The 22388-nt window shown below is 35.7% G+C and overlaps 1 protein-coding gene across 1 annotated transcript in view; it reads left to right on the top strand.

Moving 5' to 3' along the window:
- Window positions 1–22388, top strand: part of CFAP47 (cilia and flagella associated protein 47) — a 442571-nt gene that overhangs the window by 311067 nt on the left and 109116 nt on the right. The window contains exons 51-52 of the mRNA XM_036270144.1: window positions 15552–15710; window positions 21893–21984. Of these exons, the coding sequence (XP_036126037.1) occupies window positions 15552–15710; window positions 21893–21984 (251 nt within the window). The remainder of the gene's footprint in view (window positions 1–15551; window positions 15711–21892; window positions 21985–22388) is intronic.

The following is a 22388-nucleotide window of genomic DNA, read 5'->3' as shown; positions in this document are numbered from 1 at the left end:
ACATAGCTCCTTCGTTTCTGAAAATGGACAATATGAATGATGCAGCAAAATGTCTATTGCAGCTGAGTTTGATGAAAGTTGGATATGGAAAGATAAGGGAGAAAGGAGAGTACATTTGACTCTAAGCAACCCTAAGGGAGGTGATACCATTAACTCCCTTGGAGAGAGAGAAGCAATCAGTAGGATAGATTTACTAGTTAGGGAGGGAAAGCCCAGTTCTTCCTTAATTTTAAAATTATCTTTTTATGTCAGGAAATTTCAGAAAAAAATGGAAAAATAATAATCATCAGCTTGGACATGAAAATATAGAACCTTAAGGGAAACAAACAAACAGACAAACAAAAACACTGTGTATGGAGACATGGCTGAAATAATGTGTTAATGACTGAATGCATTAAAACATGATGACAAATTCTCTCCTTAAGAACCAGAAAGTGACCTCTCTGTTCTGCATAAATATTAGAGTGCAAAAGACTAATATTACTGTTCATTATTACAGGATTAGTAAGTAATAAATTGTAGGACTACGGTAATGGCCTTTTGGTTATTTGTAGTAGTGAAATGTGCAATTAAATTTTCTTATGTCTAAAGTAGAAGCTTTATTGATATTAGAGAGAGGAAGGGGGAGAGAGAGAGAGAGAGACAGAAACATCGATGAGAGAGAACATCAATTGGCCACCTCCTGCATGTCCCCCACTGGAGATTGGGCCCACAACCTGGGCATGTTGGCCTGACCGGGAATTGAACTGGCAACCTCTTGGTGCAATGGGTCGACACTCAACCACTGAGCAACACCAGTTGGCCAGAAGCTTTATTTTTCATACAAGGCTAATATTTAGTGAAGATGATTAGGCCTTAGTGGTTAATATATACTTTAGTAATAGTAATTCTTTAATTTTTATTACAAAAACATGATTCACAAATGTGATTTTGGCTATAAATATGCATGTTCACAACATAGAGCAACTTACTCCTGATATAGCACTAAGAAAAAGAATTTGCACAGGTAAGAATTAAGATTATCTATTTTGGTATAACCTACATATCATTTGTCCTAATGATTTGCTCCGGTTGCTCTTTAATGATCTACATAGAGCACCTATGTCTTTGGCATAACTCTGCTGAGTTTCTAATGAGGAGGTCACACTAATCACCTCAGGACCCTCTAGCTGGTGAATATCAAGGTCATAATATAACTTTTAAAGAACCAAAGAACTTATATGCATGTATGCATAACCAATGGACATAGACAACAATGCAGGAGGGTGGGGGGCAGGATGGAGAGGAGGGTGTCTAGGGGGGAAAAAGTAGACACATCTGTAATAAAAATAAATTAATACAAATTTTAAAAAATAAAATAAAAACACATTTTAATAAACAGGCGACTGTCTAAACTTGTAGGGGTACCCCTGAGGCCCCTTTTCTATATCTAGAGCTATGAAGCTAAATAATTAATTTAGGGTTTGGTAGTCCAAAAATATAATGTGAAATTTGTGCCTCAAACCATGCAAGTGTGAGTTTATTAGCTGACATTTTTTTTTTTTTTCCTAATTCCCAGTTATGACCCCAAAAGCTAAGACTTCAGGCCAGCACAGAGTAGCTTGTATCCAGTGAGTCATGTCTGGTGACAACTCACTGGAGTGGATTCCTGCCTCCTCTGTTTGTATGTGTTTTTACTTTAAATTTTCAGTTGGGAGAGGATTCTCTGAATATTTCTTTTAACATATTGTAATAATGGAAATCCCTAAATTTTTTTAAATTATGTTTTCTGTCATTGTTAACTAGTGTAGTTGATTTTTTAAAAAATTTTTTTGTTACAGATATTTCTCCTTTTTTACCCTATTGGCACCCCCCTCCCTACCCCACCCCCACCCCATCCCCGGCTTAGATGTCCATGTCCATTGGTCATGCGTACCTGCATATAAGTTCTGTGGTTTATCTCTTCCCACCTCCCCACCCCCTCTTCTGAGGGATGTCAGTCTGTGCCCTACTTCCATGTTTCTGGGTCTACATGTAGTTGATTTTTTAAATTAAGTGCAGGGCTTCATAATTATACCATATTTACTCCTACTTGTGAGGAACAAATATACTTTTATCTCCAAGAAAAAAGCCTTTAACAATTCTTATAATCATTAATGATATTTAATTGTGACCCTCCCCCCAATAAGAGGGAGGAGAAAGGGGAAACTCAAGTAGTTGAATCTTACCTTTGTCCATAGAGTTGATGGAAGTACAAACTGGGAAAGCCAATAGCAAGGATCATTTATTGAATTATGAGTCATTTAAATGTATGAACAAATATCAGGTTGAAAGAATCTGGTATCTTCATCATGGTCTGGAGGCCTAAAATAATATCCAAACATTATACAATAAGAATATTTTTATACCTAATAATACAATGTTACATATCAATATCTAAATTAAACTATTTTTTTAATTCTAAGAAAAAAAAATTATATAGCATCTACAAAGAGTGTCAAGTCTTTAGAGCAGCAATTTTTAACCACTATGCCACAAGAGTTTTTAAAACATGTAATACCTGACCATTTAGTCAGTGGCACTAACCTCTTTTCCCTTAGATTGTCAAATACAAAAATGACAACAGCCAACACAACAATAGCCATTGGATGTGAATGAATCAAAAATATACCTTTTTTTTTTTTTTTTTTAGATCGGCAAAAAATATATTTTTTGGTGTGCTACAGAATTTTAGTAATTACGTTATGTGTGCTATGAAATGAAAGAGGTTGGAAATCCTTGCTTTAGATGATACAGAATACTTCATGGACACAGTCCCATACAGTTACCAAGGTGCTTGAACTGTTTATTCCATATTAGAAAACTGTTGAGAACCCATATCTTTAAGGTGGTTTCCAGTCATATCAGTAAGTTTACTGTCTACTCTGAACATTCATGATAGAGTAGTCTGAAATTCTCTCCTGTTATTCATGAGCCTTGATCAGCTGGTATTTCCAAGAGGAAGTAAAAATGATCCATTTTGACACAGCCAAAAATTACCTTGTATTTTTTTAATAGTAGTCGAAAGTGCTTTTTTGATTGCTGAAAAGCAATTGTATTCAGTCACTTCAACACCACCATGAGTTCATTTCTGCACATTTGCAGTTTGGAAGTTCGTACACTGGAACATGATCTGTTATGACATTGGCACCAAAAAGCCTTGTCCGAACAATAGCAATCAAGCATTTATCAGCTTTTCTAAAGACCTTTTAAAATTTATATTAAAATTCTGGTTAATGTCAAAACAAAAGCCCGGCTCCTGTGACTCAGTGTTTGAGCGTTGACCCATGCATCAGGAGGTTGCTGGTTTGATTCCTGGTCAGGGCACATGCCCCAGTTGGGGGGCATGCAGGAGACAGCCAGTCAATGTTCTCTCTCATCGATGTTTCTCTCTCTTTCTCCCTCTCCCTTCCCCTCTCTCTAAAAAAAAAAAAAAAAAAAAACAAAACACAAAAACAAAACAAAACAAAAAAAAACAAACAATAAAGAAAAAAATTTTAAAAATGTTTAAATTTTACACAATTACGTTTTTATTTAGGCTCTGTATTTAAACAAGATAGAATGGTTTTCATAGTTGACATCCTGCTACTCTGAAATGCACTATCCAGAAAGATAGATATGTAGTACCAGTTGCCATCTTGGAAATATAAATTTAGTTCAGAATTTTATTTCTACTGTATGTGATGAGAAGTATTGCCTATTATGCATTATTTTCATAATGTAATGATGAGCAAAAGTAGTACTATTTCTTTTTTTTTCTTTACAGTTTTCAAATTGTTTATTGGTTGTATAGAGAACTACAAATGGTTTTTGTATATCAAATTTGCTAGATTCACTTTTAGAATTGTATTTTTGTAGATTCCATAGGATTTCCTAAATACACAATCATGTCATATATAAATGATAATTTAAAAGTACTGCTATTTCAATTTGCATTTTTCATTTAAAGCTTGGGAAGTATATTCATGCTAAGCACCACATTGCATTGGCAAAATTATACATCTTTTACTTTGCTGTTCTCTTTTTTACTGTTTTTATGTTGTAAGGGAATACATTCAGAAGTCAAAAATGTCTTCAACCTCTAATTATATCATAATCTGGTCGTGTGACTTTGGTAATATAATTAATCCTGGTGAATGTCAGATTTCCTACATGTAAAATATCATTGATAATATTTAACCCTTCAGGGTGGTTATGGGCATTAAATGGAAATATATGAAAAGTACCCATCTAAGTAGCTGCTTATCTCTCTTATTTAGTATACTAACTCCCATTTTTTAAAAATTCCTTAATGTGATATGGATATATGGGGGCATTTGGGACTTCTTTTGTCCCCACTCTGTCCTGGTTTATCTCATTGAAAATGCCGGTGAGGGTGCTATAAAAAGCATGACTGAAACTAAGTTTGGATCTTGCTGGCTTATTCCTACCAGCAGTGTGGACTGTCACATAGTTGTAGAAGCATAAAAACCAGTCAGATGCTACTGGTCTTTCAAAACAAGTATTGGTTGCTATAACGCATTTTCATTCCCTATGGGGTAAAAGAAATGGTTTGCAGAAGCAGGGCCTTGAGGGACTGCGGAGAAAATGAATGATTATTGCTTGCCTCCTCTAGTGCTTTTTCTGGCCTGTTCTCTTTGTATTTGCCATGTCTGCTTTCCTAGGCAGCCTGTGCTCTCATGTTTCCCCTGGGCGTTAGCCATCTGCATGGTGTTACACTGGAGGGCTTGTGAGCTCTAAACCTTTTCTTCCTGCCCCTCACCCCAAAATCAAAATAAGTATTAATTCTGTTCTCAAGTTGCACTCAGATGATTGGCTAGAGATAAATTCATTCGTATTAATAGATCAACGAGTGATGACAAATGATGCACTTTCTGCCTTTATACAAAATAATCGGTCCTTGGATTGCCAGGCCAGCGTCATCCTCCAGACCAACACCTAGCATAGAGCAGCAGGTGTCTCGTCAGTATTGAATGGAAAAAGCAATACATTTCAAAAACAAAATTCTTTCTAAAATACTTTTTAAATTACTTAGTACTGCAATAATAAGAGTGCAGTAAAATATGAGAACGAGGAAGATTTACAAATTGGGAGGAAAGTGTACATTTGAAAACTGTGCATTGCTCTTTTAAATTGGAGGAAGGCACTCCTGCACTTCCAGTCTTTGCCATGAGGCCCACATTTAATTGGCACAACACACTCTTGAAATTCTTGAATATGTGTTAGAGACAGAGATGTAGTTCTACTTGGGGCTGCAAGGCAGGCTGTAGATGCTCTATTGAATATAAATTCAGGTTGCTTTTGGAAGAAGGCTCTAGTGGCAGACAAATCTACTTACAATATTCTGTTTAAAATCTTTATGTTTGATATTTTCAGTACCCAAGATACAGATAGCATTGTTATTGGGAAAAATAAAACTTTTCTCTCTCTCCCCTCCCCCCACCCATTTTTGTCTGCACAGGGAATCTGCACTCCAAACCCCCATGTCGTACAAGTGAATGTCAGATTTCTTACATGTCATATATAGTAGATAATATTTAACCCTTCAGTTGTGTACATTTTATCATAAAAGTTAGGAGCTTAAAAAGAACGGGAGATGAGCTGTATTGTACACAAAATAAAGACAGATGTGGCCAGAAAACTGTTTTTTTTTTTTAATCTATGTTCTTTATTATCCACATAATGTTGTCTTTCTACCTTGCCTTTTGAAGGGGAAATAAAACAAAAGAAAATGAGTTACAATAAAGGTTAAAATAAGAAAATCAAAAGGTAGAAGTAAAAGGAGGGTTAGCAAAAGATTCCTTAGGCTTTCATTTCTAGTCTTGCTACTTATATTTTCTAGGGTCGTATATTAGAAAAAGAAAACAATGAAAATGCATTTGATCATGTGTAATATAATGTGCTTAGAGCAAATACTTATGAAAAAACTTTTTGATGTAATTAATGTGCCTCCAAGAAATTCATAAGTTGACCAAACCCAGTTGCACAGAATGTTTCTTAACAGTGTTCCTCATTAGTGACAAGGAGTGGTGAAGCATGAAGCCAGTGCAAGGAACAAGGAGGGTGTGAGGGGACCAAGTGCAGAGGTCAGAACTTTGCAGGGTTTAACTGTTGCCATGGAAACTTGCTACTGGGGGTTTTCTAAAAGATGAACTAGTTTAGGTAATCATTGAGCAGTATCTGCGACCTATCGCTTTAGATCAAAATAAATGTTGTGGAAGAAGTATGTGAGTGATTTTGCTCTTTTTCCAATCAAAAACCCATTTATTCTGTGGTATATTTGGTGATATTTAGACGTGACTTAATGTAGCATTTCCCATAGTTGGTGTCAGGGAAATATGTATTCCTGACTTATTACCTATGCGACCTGGAGTATGTTACCAACCTTCTCTATAGTCCAGGTTACTCAGCTTTAAAATAAGTCTAGTGACTAACTCATGTCTATTAAAGTAGTTAAATAGATCATGAATGGAGCATATGCCAAATATAGAGTAAGCATTTAATAAATGTTTTTTCATTATTTTCCAAAGAAAATCCATTAGTATAAAATAACATTGCTTAGCCTTTAAATTGAGTCTGATATTTACATTTTACAAGATAATATGAAATTAGGGAAAAACAATCCCTAATTTTATAAAATGACTTCTATACCGAGAAATGTTTATTTTATTGACTGTTAAAACAGCATTTTGAAAAATCTATCATTTAGAGTGTTTAGCAGATAAAGAACTCCATTTGTCAAAATAAAAGCTTATACAATTGAAAGTATAACTGCTATAATTACTATTCCTATTAGATTTTTTTTGTAATGCTTTCTTCAGACAAACTGAGAATCTCCATTAAGTCAATGGTTCTGTATCTTAGAGAGTTACTTTTGTTCACTACTATAGGTTTCCAAAGCCATCTAATAATTTTCCTGTCACTCTGATAAATTCAAGCACCAACAATCAAGTGTTTATTTACTTTTGTTCCCTTTTGGATTGGCCTTAGCCCGAACAGAGGAATATAGGGAACAAAATAATCACATGTACATACACTGTGGAAAAAAATTATCATCTTTTGAAACATATATCCTTCTCATAATCAGTATTTACTGCATTTGGTTCAAAGGTTTATTGCTGACAGTCAGGTTCCTGAATCTAATGTTATTCTTTTAATAAGTTTACAGAAATTTGACTACTTGTCTCTTCTACTGTAGCTAACTAATAACCAAAAATAAGATGCAATTTAAAAATGTAATTGAAACACCAATGAACAAAGAAGTACTTTCTTTCCTCTTACATATTGTAAGAATACTATTAGAATATCTATAGTGTTGTGTGGTAGACTGCAGAAATTTGCAATTCAGGAGTACAAGGGAAATCCCACATCATATATTACTTTGATAAAAAGACAATTCAAAGCCAAAAGGCTATTTAGACATGTCATTTTATTAAACACAAAATAAAATAAAATAAGAATGTAATTGGTTCTTATGGGTTGGTTGGCTCAGTGGTTATTGTGTTGGCACATGGACCAAAGGATTGAGAGTTCAATTCCGGTAAAAAGCATATATCTAGGTTGCAGGTTTGATCCTCTGCTCTGGTCAGGGTCATGCAAAACGCAACCAATCGATGTTTCTGTTTCTCATTGATGTTGCTCTCTTTCTTTCCCTCCTTCCCTTCCACTGTCTAAAAATCAGTGGTAAAATATCCTCTGGTGAAGCCTAAAATAATAATAATAATAATAATAATAATAATAATAATAATAATAATGATGTAACTTTTTTTTTAGTGTGAAGAGGAACATGTGTTTATTTATTTATTTATTAAATTATTTATATTAACTTGTTTTTGTTACAGATGTTTCTCCTTTTCCCCCCATTGACACCCTCCTCCCCATTCTCCCCACCCCTTCACCAGCTTTGTTATCTATGTCCATTGGTTATGTGTACATGCATATAAGTTCTGTGGTTTATCTGTTCTCCCCCCAACCTCCTTTTCTGGGGATTGTCAATCTGTACCCTACCTCTATGTCTCTGGGTTAATTTTGTTCATCAGTTTGTTTAGTTCATTATATTCCACAAATAAGTGAGATTGTGTGATATTTGTCTTTCTCTGCTTGCCTTGTTTCGCCAGGCATAATACTCTCCAGGTCCCTTCATGTCATCTCAAAGGGTAAAAGATCTTTCTTTCTTACAGCTGCAAAGTATTCCATTGTGTACGTGTACCACAGCTTTTTTATCCACTCATGAACTGATGGACATTAGTTGTTTCCAGATTTTAGCAATTGTAAATAGTGCTGCTATGAACATAGGGGTTCATATATTTTTTCAGATTGGTATTTCAGGCTTCTTAGGGTATATTCCTAGAAGTGGGATCATTGGGTCAAATGGAAGTTCAATTTTTAACTTTCTGAGGTAACACCATAGTGTTTTCCACAGTGGCTGCAGCAGTCTCTGCATTCCCAGCAGCAGTGTACTAGAGTCCCCTTTTCTTTATACCCTCACCAACACTTGTTGTTTGATGATTGGTTGATGGTGGCCATTCTGACACATGTGAAGTGATACCTTAAAGTTGTTTCAAATTGTACCTCTCTGATGATTAGTGATGTTGAGCATTTTTTCATATGTCTCTTGGCCATTTGTATGTCCTATTTGGAGAAGTGTCCATATAGGTTCTCTACCCATTTTTTAATTGGGTTCTTTGCTTTCCTTTTGTCGAGTTGTATGAGTACTCTATTTTGGAAATTAATCCCTTATCTGATGCATCATTGGCATTTATGTTCTTCCATATGGTGGGTTCCCTTTCCGTTTTGATGATTGTTTCTGTTTCTGTGCAGAAGATTTTGAGTTTAATGTAGTCCCATGTGTTCATTTTTTTCCTTTGTTTCTCTTGCCTTAGGTATGATATCAGTGAAAATTCTGCATATGATGTCTGAAATTTTGTTGCCTACAGTTTCTTCTAGAATTTTATGGACTCACGAGTTGAATTTAAGTCTTTTATCCATTTTGAGTTTATTCTTGTGTATGGTGTAAGTTGGTAGTCTAGCTTCATTTTTTTTGCAAGTCGTTGTCCAATTTTCCCAACACCATTTATTGAAGAGACTGTTTTGACTCCACTGTATGCTCTTGCCCCCTTTGTCAAATATTAATTGGGCATATTGTCTTGGGTCAATTTCTGGGTTCTCTGTTCTGTTCCATTGATCTATCTGTCTGTTCTTGTGCCAGTACCAGGCTGTTTTGATTACAGTGGCTTTGTAGTATAACCTAATATCTGGTAATGTGATCCCTCCTACTTTGTTCTTTTTTTCCAAGATTATTGTGGCTATTCGGAGTCTTTTTTGGTTTCATATAAACTTTTGGAGTGTTTGTTCTAGTTCTGTGAAGTATGTCATTGGTATTTTGATGGGGATTGCATTGAATCTATAGATTGCTTTGGGTAGTATAGACATTTTAATGATGTTAATTCTTCTAATCCATGAACAAGGTATGTGCTTCCACTTTTTTATATCTTCCTCTATTTCTTTTTTCAATGACCTGTAGTTTTCTGTGAAAAGGTCCTTTACTTCTTTGGTTAAGTTTATTCCTAGGTATCCTAATTTCTTTGCCATGATGATAAATGGAATTGTTTTTTTAGTTTCTCTTTCTGTGACTTCATCATTGGTGTATAAGAATGCCATCAATTTCTTGACATTAATTTTGTATCCTGCTACTTTGCCAAATTCGTTTATTAAGTCTAGTAGAATTTTGATGGAGTCTTTGGCATTTTCTATGTACAATATTATGTCATCTGCAAATAATGACAGTTTCACTTTCTCTTTTCCAGTTTGGATCCCTTATATTTTTTTCTTCCTGTCTGATTGCTGTGGCTATGTTGAATAAGTGTGGTGAAAGTGGGCATTCCTGTCTTGTTTCCTTTATTAAGGGGAATGCTTTTAGTTTTTATCCATTGAGTATGATGTTGTCTGTAAGTTTGTTATATGTGGCTTTTATTATGTTGAGATATGATCACTCTATTCCCACATTGCTAAGCATTTTTGTCAGAAATGGGTGCTGGATTTTGTTGAATACTTTTTCAGCATCTATTGATATGATCATATGGTTTTTATTCTTCATTTTGTTTATGTGGTCTATCACACTTATTGATTTGCAAATATTGTACCATCATGGTGAATAATTTTTTGATGTATTGCTAAATTCTTTTTGCTAATATTTTGTTAAGGATTTTGGCATCTGTGTTCATCAGGGATATTGGCCTATAGTTGTTTTTTTTTTTTTTTTTCTTTGTAGTGTCTTTATCTGGTTTTGGAATTAAGATTATGCTGGCCTCATAAAATGAGTTTGGAAGTATTCCCTCTTCTTGGATTTTTTGGAATAGTTTGAGGAGAATGAGTATTAGCTCTTCTTTGAATGTTCGCTAAAATTCCCCTGTGAAGCCATCCGAGCCTGGGATTTTGTTTGCTGGGAGTTTCTTAATTACATCTTCAATTTTCTTTGTTATTATTGGTCTGTTCAATTTTTCTATGTGTTTCTGGTTCAGTTTTGGGAAGTTGTGTGTTTCTAGAAATTTGTCCATTTCTCCTAGATTGTCCAACTTTTTGGCGTATAATTGTTCATAGTATGTTTTGATGATCCTTTGTATTTCTGTGGTGTCAGTTGTTATTTCTCCCCTTTCATTTCTGATTTTGTTTATTTGGTTTCTCTCTTTTTGTTTCATGGTAAGTCTGGCTAAAAGTCCATTGATCTTATTTATCTTTTCAAAGAACCAGCTTTTTGTTTCATTGATCTTTTGAATTGTGTTTTTGGTCTCTATGTTGTTTATTTCTGCTCTTACCTTTACTGTTTCCTTCCCCCTATTACCTCTGGATTTTTTTTGTTTGTTCGTTTGTTTACTTTCTAGTTCTTTAATTTGTAGAGTTAGAAAGTCAATTAGAAATTTTTCTTATTTCTTGAGGTAGGCCTGAAGTGCTATGAACTTCCTTCTCAGGACTGCTTTCACTGTGTCCCATAGATTTTGTGTTGTTGTGTGTTCATTTTCATTGGTTTCCAGGAAGTTTTTAATTTCTTCCTTGATCTCGTTAGTAATCCATTTGTTGTTTCATAACATGCTATTTAGCCTCCAACTGTTTAAATTTTTTGTGTGTTTTTATTTTAATTGAGTTCTAGTTTCATGCCATGGTGATCTGTGAAGATGCTTGATATGATTTCAGTCTTCTTGTATGTGTAGAGACTTGCTTTGTGTCGTAACATGTGGTCTATCATTGAGAATGTCCCATGTGCACTTGAGAAGAATGTATATTCTGCAGCTTTGGGGTGAAATGTTCTGTAAATGTCAATGAAGTCCAACTGATCTAGTTTGTCTTCTAAGGACTCTAAATCCTTGTTAATTTTTTGTCTAGAAGATGTATCCAGTGGTGTCAGTGACGTGTTAAAGTCACCCACTATGATTGTATTGCTATTGATCTCTCCCTTGAAATCCTCTAGAAGTTTTTTAATATATTTTGGTGCTCACTTATTTGGTGCATATATGTTTACCAGGGTTAAATCCTGTTATTGGATTGATCCTTTTAATATGTAGTGACCTTCTCTGTCTCTTATCATGGCCCTCATTTTTAAGACTAGCTTGTCAGATATGAGTATTGCTACACCAGTTTTTATTTTTTCATTTCCATTTGTTTGGAAAAAAATTTTTCCACCCCTTAACTTTCATCCTCTGTGAGTCTTTTGTTGTAAGGTGGGTCTCTTGTAGACAACATATATATGGGTCATGTTTTCTTATCCAATCAGCTACCCTCTGTCTTTCGATTGGAGCATTTAAGCCATTTACATTTAAGGTAATTATGGATAGATTGTTATTAGTTGCCATTTTAATTTTATGCCTCTCTCTCTCTCTCTCTCTCTCTCTCTCTCTCTCTCTCTCTCTCTCTCTCGTTTCTTCTTCTTATAGTAGTCCCTTCAGTATTTCTTGCAGTGCTGATTTGGTGGTGATAAATCCCTTTAGCTTTTTTTTTTTTTTAATCCGTGAAGCTCTTTATTTCTCCTTCAATTTTGAATGATAGTCTTGCTGGATAGAGTAGTCTTGGATTCAGACCCTTGCCTCGCATTACTTTGTATACTTCATGCCACTCCCTTCTGGCCTGCATCGTTTCTATTGAGAAATCAGCTGTAGTCTAATGGAAGCTCCCTTGTGGGTAACTTTCTGTCCCTCTCTTGCTTCCTTTAAGATTCCTTCTTTGTCTTTAATGTTCACCATTTTTATTATGATGTGTCTAGCTGTGGGTCTTGTGGGATTCATCTTGCTTGGAACTCTCTGTGTTTCCTGGACTTGTGTGACTCTTTCCTTTACCCGTTTAGGGAAGTTTTCTGTCATTATTTCTTCAAATAGATTCTCTATTTCTTTCTCTGATTCTTCTCCCTCCAGTACCCCTATAATGCAAATGTTGTTTCATTTTGTATTGTCCCACAGCTCCCTTAAACTCTCCTGCTTTTTAAACTCTTTGTTTTCCATTTACTGCTCTATTGGAGTGTTTTTTCCTACCTTGTTTTCTAAGTCGCTGATTCGGTCTTCAGCTTCTTCTAATCTACTATTGAACCCTTCTAAGGTATTTTTCATAACAGCTATGTCATTCTTTGTTTCCTCTTGATTTTTATGCATAGCTTCTACCTCTTTTTTTAGGCTGAAGTAGTTCCCAGTGAGCTCTTCATAATTCTTATTAAATTGCTTGTAGTTCTCACCAAATTGTTTGAGCACCCTTAAAATCATTGCTTTGAATTCTTTATGTGACAGGTTGCTCTCTTCCATTTCGTATAGTTCCTTTTCCAGTGATTCCTCTTTTTTTTTTTTTTTTTATTTGGGTGTTGTTTCTTTGTCTCCCTATTTTAGCCATCTGGTAGCTCTATACCTGGGGAGGGATGTTTGGATGTGTAGGCAGCTCACTGTATATCAAGTAAGGCTACTGTGACTCCCAGACTGATCTGTTGCATGTAGCCCCTTGCCTGCTGTGGATCCTGGGGGACTGACTCCTGGGGGCTGGTATTGGTAGGTGCTGCTGCTGGATTACGTGGGCCCCTCTGAAGCTGTGTTCCCTGCTGGTCCCTGGTGCCACCTGTAGCTGTATTTCTCAGACCCTGCTGGAGCCGCACTCCCTGTCCGTACCTTGGGCTGCTGGGTCGCACAGGTCTGTCTGACACCCCGGCTCTGCACCGGTCTTGTGGGCCTCTGGTTTGCACAAGTCCCTCTGGATCCCAGGTTCTGCACCATTCTTTTCGGCCCCTGGGTCGCACAGGTCCCTCTAGATCTTCGGTCTCCCACTGCTCTTGTGGGTAGCAGTTTTGCACAGGCCCAGATGGAGCCCCAGGTCCCACTGCTGGTGGCTGGTGAGTGCTGCTGCCCAGTAGGGCTCAGCTCCTGCTCAACCTTTGCTGTAGTTTTGGGGGATGGTTCTTTGCTGGTGATCTGTGCTTCTGTTGCTTGTGGATGGACGTCTGCTCCCCAGCCTCTGTTGCTGGGGGTATATCTCTACTCTGATTGGGCTGCTACTGAGGGGGATCATGCTGGACTCCAGGCCATTCGGCTGTTCACTGTTTCCACAGCAGGCACCTTGGGAGCTCCACTACTGTGCACTGGTCTGTGTTGACACTGGGTGTCCACTGGTCCCTTGGTGCCAGGTTTTCTGGTGGGCTCAGGTTGCTGGGCCCTGGCTGCTCCCACTGCTTCCTCCCAGGGAAGACCCAAGATCTTCCAAAATGGTGGGACCTCCCCGTGGTTCAGGGAGAAGTGCCCTGAAGAGCTGCTTACCGCAGTAGCAGGCTGTTCTCCATCCACAGCACAGGAACCTTCTGCTCTGCGTCTCTGCGTTGCATGAGTTTGGTCATCCACCTTCATGTCCACTTATACTGTCTCCCACACTAGTTCACTCTCTCATGCACTCACCCTCCCTCCCGTCCTGCCCCTCACCATCTTTTTTTTTCTTCCATAATTGTTTAGAAATAAAATTAAAATTACATCGCCAAGTAAAAGGTTTTTCTCTAGAAAAAATTAAGTAGACATTAGTGACACAATTCTTACTAAGGTGCATTGTTTAAAAGTGTCCTTTCAATTAAAACATAACTTACTAAATGTATCTGAAATTGCTTCCGTAGTTCTCTTCATCCATTTCCTTTTTGTAAAGATAAATATGTAATTTCTCATTTTGGTCTATAATATATGGTCTTGTTATAGTCATATAGGGCTTTTGAATTGTTTTTACAAATGCTTGTCCGATTTTTCTTTGTTAAGGGATAATAAAAATATAATAACGTTTGAATGGATGTATTGGAGGAAGAAAAAATATACTGAGTAAATAACTGGACTGAAATGAGAAAGAATGGAGAATGTATACTTTTAATTCTTGGAAGTATTTCATAGTATTTGAAATATTAATTAGGTTTCCTTCTCCAGTGCATACATATTGTTGAACATATGTAGGTTTATCGAAATAACTGTTTTATTTAACAGAATTGTTTTCTTGGTTTTTTTTTTTCCAAATTGTTCATTGGTAATATAAAGGAATTTAACTGATTTTATGTGTTGATTTTATATCCTGCATATTATATTGCTGAATGCATTTATTAGGTCTCACTTTTTTATGTAAAATCATTAAAGTTTTCTACATATAACATTGTGTCATCTGCCTTTACTACTATCTCTTGCATAATTGCTCTGGTTAGAAATTCCACTAGTATGTTGGATAACCAGACATCCTTGTCTTGTGTCAATCTTAGAGAAAATGTTTTTAGTTTTTTATCATTGACTATAATGTTAGCTGTGGGTTTCTCATATATGGCCATTATCATTTTGAGGACATTTTCCTATTCCTGTTTTATTTTTTATCATGAAAGGCTGTTGAATTTTGTCAAATACTTTTTATCCATCAATCGAGATGATCATGTGTTTTTTCCTTATTCTGTTAATATGGTGTGTTACACTAATAGGTTTTTGTATGTTGAACTACCCTGTACTCATTCACATTTCTGAAAGCTGATATAGTTCTATTATCTGCCACATTTAACAATTTATTATAATAAAGCTATTTTTTTTTTTATCCTCACCCGAGGACATTTTTTGATATTTTGTTCAGATAGAGTGGAAGGGAGAGAGAGAGAGAGAGAAACATCGATGTGAAAGGGACACATCGAGTAGTCGCCACCCACACAACCCAACCTGGGCCGGGGACAAACTGCAACTGAGGTACGTGCCCTTAGCGGGAACCGAACCAGGGTCTCTGGGGACCGCAGGCCGACGCTCTAACCGCTGAGCCAAACCAGCCAGGGCTAATAATAAAGCTATTTTAAAATGATCATTTTAATGGAGATTTTGAAAAAACATTCTTGAACTTCCCACTAAATTGTTCTGTACCACCATCAGATTTAATTCTGATACTAAAATCTAGAATATATGTTTGGCTTTGTAGTTATTAGTTCCAAGGTAGAGCAGCTTTAATGTATGAAACTGACCTTTCATTTTAGAAAACTAGTCCCTGGTTAATCTGACATCTGTACCTGTGTGTTGTAGGTAAACTTTCGTTTTCCATTAAAACCAGTGAAGATGATGATTCTGAGAAAGATTTTTATCAAGATAAAGATGAAAATGAAGATGAATATGAAAATGTAGAATCTATCTTTCGGAAATCAGTGTCAGAATTATCTATCAAGCTTGATAAGGAAAATTCAGGTAAATTTATTGGTATGGAGAGTTTTATTAGCAATATTCATAAACTGGTTTGTGAGTTGGTACTTTACATTCATAATACATATACAAATGTGTTGTATATATTTGTCAGAATTTTATTGTATTATTTTAATATTAAATTTGTATTGTTTAATTTCTGGATTTGTTTTGCTGTTAACATTAATAGATTATAATCCTTCACCTTGAAGGCTGCCTACTCTTTCATAAGTGAAAAACTTCATATATATTTCTGTTATTAAACAAAAAACAGCAGTAAATTTCTGATAAAATATAAAGGAGTATATTATTTTAACAATATAATATGCTTTTCTTCAACAACTGAACATCATAGCCCCACCAAATCGATACATAAAATTAACCATCACAGAATACATGGGTTAAGAGTGATATTTAGGCAACATTCAAAATACCTTGGGAAGGGAAAAGCAGTTGGGGCCAGCTAGTCCACTGCAACAGCAAGTAGTGTTTGAAGTGAAGAGAACGATGTCTTTTATGGTAGTGATGGGGATAGAGAAATACCACTGAAGGTGGAAAACATTTTAGAAACTAGTATTAGATGACTCTCTTGAGAAAGGAAGTAGAAAAAAAAGATTGATTCCAAAAAATAACAAGGTTTGTATCTTGGTGAATAGAAAAATATTAAGATAGAAATTTAGAAGTGTTGTAACTTTGTTAACATTTGTTAAGTAGAGCCCCCAGGGTGTCAGATGGTGGTGAGTCAAGGTTCAGCAAAAGACTGCAAAGGAAAGTGAAATAGAGAAGTTTGCTACTCACAGGTCCAGGAAGAGATACTCAGAGGTTGCCAGGGAGATCAAGACAGGGTGGAGGCAGAGAGAGAGGAAGGACCTGGGCACATGCCTTTATTTGGATCTTTGGATGGAATGCTTTGGGGTTCCTGGGCTAAGGCCAGACTGGTCAATTCAGAGTAGGGTTTTCATAAGCTTCATAGGGGGTCTTATCTAAGGGACACAAGGGGAAGGTCCTGAGAGGCTGGGAGGGTACTTAGCACAAGGGTGGTTTTTGGAGTCATATTATGAACTTATATTTATTTGTAACTCTGCTGTGCTGCTTTCTAGGATATGTACTTTGGGGAGTATCTAGTGTCACTTCAAGGCCCCTGCAGGCTGCTTGGCCACACAAAATGGAAAAGGGGGAAGTAATATAAAGTAGTTTAGTTAAACTTAATAAGTAGAAATAAGCCTGGGAGATTATAATGCTTAGCACAGTTTTGTGTTTCCTGATTCTGATGTGACAGTACACAATTTACATGGCAATATTCAGTCATCAGTTGAATATTTGGAGCTGAGACAAGGTGAAAAAAATAGTAAAATAGGTTGTGAAAGTTTAGGGATTCTGCAGTTGAAATCATGCAGGTGAGGTAAAGAACCTTCACCTTCTCCCAAACAAACAATGGTAATTATGGCCCTGGCCAAGCTTTGTTCCCTGCACCAAAAGGTCGCCAGTTTGATTTCCTTCCAGGGCATATCCCCAGGTTGCAGGTTCAATTCCCAGCCAGGGTGCATGTAGGCGATAACTGATGGAGGCAACTGATTGATGCTTCTCCCACATAAATGTTTCTCTCTCTCTCTCCCTCTCCCTTCCTCTCTCTAAAATCTGTAAAAACATTTTAAAAAAAGTAACTATGTAAGCTGATAGATACGTTAATTAGCTTGAATGTGGTGATTATTTCAAAATGTATATCAAATCAAGTTGTATACTTTCAAGATATACACTTTTTAAGTCAGGTGTACCTCAGTAAAGCTGGGACAAAAAAGAAATGAAAATAACTAAAGAATTTTTTAACCTTCCAAATACGGAAATATGAAAATAATGGTAACACCCAGTTTTTAATGATGGTCAAGCCTAAAGAGATAATCTTATGCATTATAATGGGAATTTCAATTGATAACAATTAAAGAGAGCATTTAAAGTATGTTTAAAAATTTTGCCCTGGCTGGTTTCGCTTAGTGGTTAGAGTGTTAGCCTGTGGACCAGTGAGACCCGGGTTTGGTTCCCGCTAAGGGCATGTACATCAGTTGCAGTTTGTCTCTGGCCCTGGTTGGGGTTGTGTGGGTGGCAACCAGTCAATGTGTCTCTCTCATGTCGATGTTTCTCTCTCTCTCTTCCTCCCTCTCTCCCTCCAGCTCTATCTGAAGATAAATGCAAAAATGTCCTCGGGTGAGGTTAAAAAACAAACAAACAAAAATCTTTTAAGAGTTGTTTATCCCCTTTGGTCCAATTATTTCAGTCCAATACATTTTTTTGGAATAAAACAATTAAAGATATGCATACATGTTTTTGTATGAAAATGTTACTTATATAATTTATTATGTGGAATAATAGAAAATTATATTTCCAATTTTTAAATTTTGTTTAAAATGTTTTTGAAGAGGTATTACCTGCATATAAATGTTTCTTTTTGCAGTTTTATTGAGAAATAATTGACATATATAACACTGTCTAAGTTTAAGGCATACAGCATGATAGTTTGATTGACTGGATGTATTGTGAAATGATTACCACAATAGGCTCCACTAAAATCCATCTTCTCATATAGATATAATAAAAAGAAAAGAAAGAAGAAATGAACAGAGGAAAAGAAATTCTTGTGATTAGAACTCTTAGGACTTACTCTCTTAATAACTTTCCTATATCATACAGCAGTGTTAACTAGTCATCATGTTGTACATTGTATCCCTAGTACTTATTTATCTTATAATTGGAAGTTTGTATCTTTTGACCATTTTTATCCATTTCTCCCAACCTCCACCTCTGGGAACCACAAGTTTGATCTGTTTTTCTATGAATTTTGTGGGCTTTTTGCTTCTTTGCTTGTTTTTTTAGATATTTGTCTTTTTCTGTGCGACTTAATTCACTTAGCATAATACCTTCAAGGTCCATCCACATTGTCATAAATGATAGAATTTTCTCTTTTGTTCTTTTTTTTTTAACAACTGAATAATATCCTGAATTATTCATTCATTCATCTATGGATACTTAGATTGTTTTCATGTCTTTGCTATTGTAAGTAAAGCTGCTATGAACATGGGGGTGCAGATATCTTTCTGAGTCAGTGTTTTTGTTTTCTTTGAATATATTCCCAGAAGTGGAATTTCTGCATCACATAGTTCTATTATTAAGTTTTGGAGGATCCTCCATAGTGTTATCCATAGTGGCAGTACCAATTTACAATCTTACCAACAGTGTACAAGGGTTTCCTTTTCTCCACATCCTCACCAGAATTTGTTATATATTCTCTTTTTGGTGATGATCATTTAACAGGTATGAGGAAATATGTCATTGTGGTTTGAACTTGCATTTCCCTAGTGACTAGTGATGGAACTTAAATTTTAATAGCGACTATTCTCTGAATTATAAAAGTGTGTATACACACTTATATGGATATATCAATTATGTATAATTTGTATATCCCAGTGTGTGTGTGTCTTTATGGATAATGTGAAGCATGGAATTTTATACCAAAAAAAAAATGAAGTAGTGTACTCTTGGTTATGAGATGATGAATAATTTCCATTTGCTTTAAGCTTTTAAAGAATTTCTAAAGTTACTATAGTGAATATTACTGATTTTATAATTAGAAAAAAGTTTTAGTATACTTAGGCCCTGTAGTTAAATATTTATTGATTATTATTTTTGTTTTTTCTCATCAATAAAACATCTACAATCCTAGCCATTGAATTCATATTTGATGTACATTTTTAGCACTGTAGGAATTAAATCAGCTTCATCCCAACATTGCTTTATGTAAATTACAGCAATTACAAATAGTAGGTGTTATTTATCCATGTGGTAGTTAATTTTATGTGTCAACTTAGCTTGACCATGGTGCCCAGATATTAGGTCAGACATTATTCTTGATTTTTCTCTGAAGGTGATTTTGGTTGAGAATTACATTTAATCTGTGTACTTTGATTGAGTCTCTAGTCTGCCCATTTATCCTGCAGATTTTGGATTTACCAAACCAATTAAGTGAACTATTTTGAAAAATACACACACACACACACACACACACACACACACACACACACACCCTGTGGTTTTGTATCCTAACTAATACAGCCCCCACAGATGGGCAGACTATTTTACTGCCCTTTGCACGAACCCAGAGTCATTCAGTCTTCTTATAGACACCCTTTCTTTTCAGAATTATTTTCTCTGTGAGTTCAATGTGGATTAAAGCATTGGAAAAATTCATAAAATATGCATGAGCTAGAATGGGAAAGACTTTTCATTTTAAGAACTTTGGTTTATTGTGAGATGTCACTTTTAAACATCATAAAAATATTTAAAGCCCTTTTATAGAATTGAAGGAGCAGCCAGAACAAATGTGACCAGTGGTTTTCTTAATAATCAATATAAATTTGGTCATTTATTCCTTGTACATTAGTATTTTTAAGGTAATTAATTGGTTTCCATAAAATAAGCACAGCAAGTAATTCAAAATGTGGAGGTAACTTTGGATAGTGTTGTTCAGGTGGTTGGGCATCATCCCATGCACCAACAGGTCACCAGTTTGATTCCTGGTCAGGGTACATGCCCGGGTTGTACATGGCAGTAGGGACATGCAGGAGGTGGCCAATCAGTGCTTCTCTCCCACATCGATATTTCTCTTTCTCCTTTTCCCCAACTCTCTCTCTAAAATCAATAAAACGTATTTAAAAAATAAAAATAAAAACTGATCTGATTTTAAACAACAACAACAACAACAAAATATGGAGGTAAGTTTTCCCTCAGGAACTTCTCACACACATTTGTAATAAGTACTCAGCTAGATCTCCTCTCTCCATGTCCCTCACTAGCGGATTGCTCTGAATTTCGGAGTTGTTCTCAGCTCCACTAATTCGATAAGTACTTCTTGATTGCTAAAGTATTAGAATAGGTCAATATACAATATCATGCAATATAATATGTTACAAAACAGTAAAGTACAGTATAAGATAATGCCATATACTACACTAAACTATAATGGCATTCAATGCAAAACAATATGCTTTCTCAGAAGAGAGAGACACTGAGAAATCTACTAGTCTGGGCCTCTTATTTCATAGATGAGGAAACTGAGGCTCAAAGAAGCTAGTGATTTATCTAATTTAGTCAAATATATCAGTTTTCAAAATCTTTAAAACATGACTATACTGATATAACATGCATATAATTAATTGAAACTGGAGAATGTCTTAAACTACAAACTAGGTTAATGCTGAAGAATAAAGAATATCAAAATGAGAAGCTGAACAGATGAGAACAAATGGACAGAACCTGAGTTTGATGCTAGTATAAACCCTGCTACACTAGGCTGCTATGGTAGACCAAGGTTCTGGTTTCTGAATTTGAAAGTGTAACTTTGGTCATTACCAGCAACAGAAATGCCTCCTGTTAAACAGTATTGGGAACCCAATTATAAATATAAATTTCTCCTCACTTGGTCCATACTCCATTGCAGCTTTCTTGGGTCTAAATTGCTAGGATCCTTTTTCACCGTGCCAGGAATTCAGAAATCTCTTCAACTATTCCTGACTTTGTCTTTAGACTGGATTCTTGTGGTACTGGAAATGTACCATTGTGAATTATAATACCATATTTAGACATTCCTGCATATAATAGGTTAGTGCTTTGGCAATTATGGCAAAAAAGGATTGATTGTTTCTTTTGAAATATTAATCTTTAACTTAAAAGAAAAACATCCAGCCCCGGCTGGTGTACTGGCTCAGTTGGTTGGACATTGTCCCATGCAATGAAAGGTCGCCAGTCAGGAGGCAGCTGATCTGTGTTTCCCTCTCACATCAATGTTTCTCTCTCTACCTCTCTTTCTAAAAAATCAATTTCAAAAATCATAAAGAAAAAAGTAAAACATCCATAAGTTTATTTTAGTGGAGAACTAAAATTACTGGAGCAGGCACCAGGCAAGGAGTGTTTACAGGCCATTATCATGGCCATGAAAAATAGGGCTTCTCTTAAGGTCCCACAAACAGTGATGAATTTGCCTTCTAACCCTCCCCTAGCACTCTTGACAAATGAGTCCATCAAAAAAGAGTTTGCAAATGGTATCTGTTCATGTTTCTCAAATTTTTATGTTAAGTATGGTGTTCTGAAGCCTATATTAAGAAATGTTTTTTTTTTTGTTTTTGTTTTTGTTTTTTTAGATGATAGCAATGTACAAGTCTGGTTTGATCTTGAGATCCATATCCATCCTGGGAAACCTGTAAACACTATTGAAATAAGATGTATTTCTATGGTAAGATCCCATTAAATGCTCATTAGATTTTGCCTTTTTGCAGACAGAGCTTTTAGTTGTACACTTAAATTGCTATCCCTATAAAAATCAATATTAAATACTCATATTGGGATAAATTATTCAAATTACAGCAATTTGATTTTTAAGTCCAGTGATATGTACCTCGAAAGCATATGTAAGATATTTTCTTTTTAGTTCTGTGGTATCTTATAGTGCTGCACTGATTAGCATTCTACCTGGATGTTTCTAGAGTTACTAGAGGAAACTTAACCTTTGCCTTCATGCTTGCCCTCACATGTCTGATAAAAGCAACAAGGTGTCTCTAGGCTTTTTAAATACTGATTCTTCCTGGTTTCTACAGCAGGTCTTTCACTTTGAAGCGTATTTGGAGCAACTGGCATAGA

The sequence above is a fragment of the Molossus molossus genome, unplaced genomic scaffold (assembly GCF_014108415.1).
Source record: "Molossus molossus isolate mMolMol1 unplaced genomic scaffold, mMolMol1.p scaffold_m16_p_2, whole genome shotgun sequence".
In the NCBI taxonomy this organism is placed as follows: domain Eukaryota; kingdom Metazoa; phylum Chordata; class Mammalia; order Chiroptera; family Molossidae; genus Molossus; species Molossus molossus.
The sequence above is the reverse complement of the archived record's forward strand: the minus strand, read 5'-3'. Positions and strand labels throughout refer to the sequence as shown.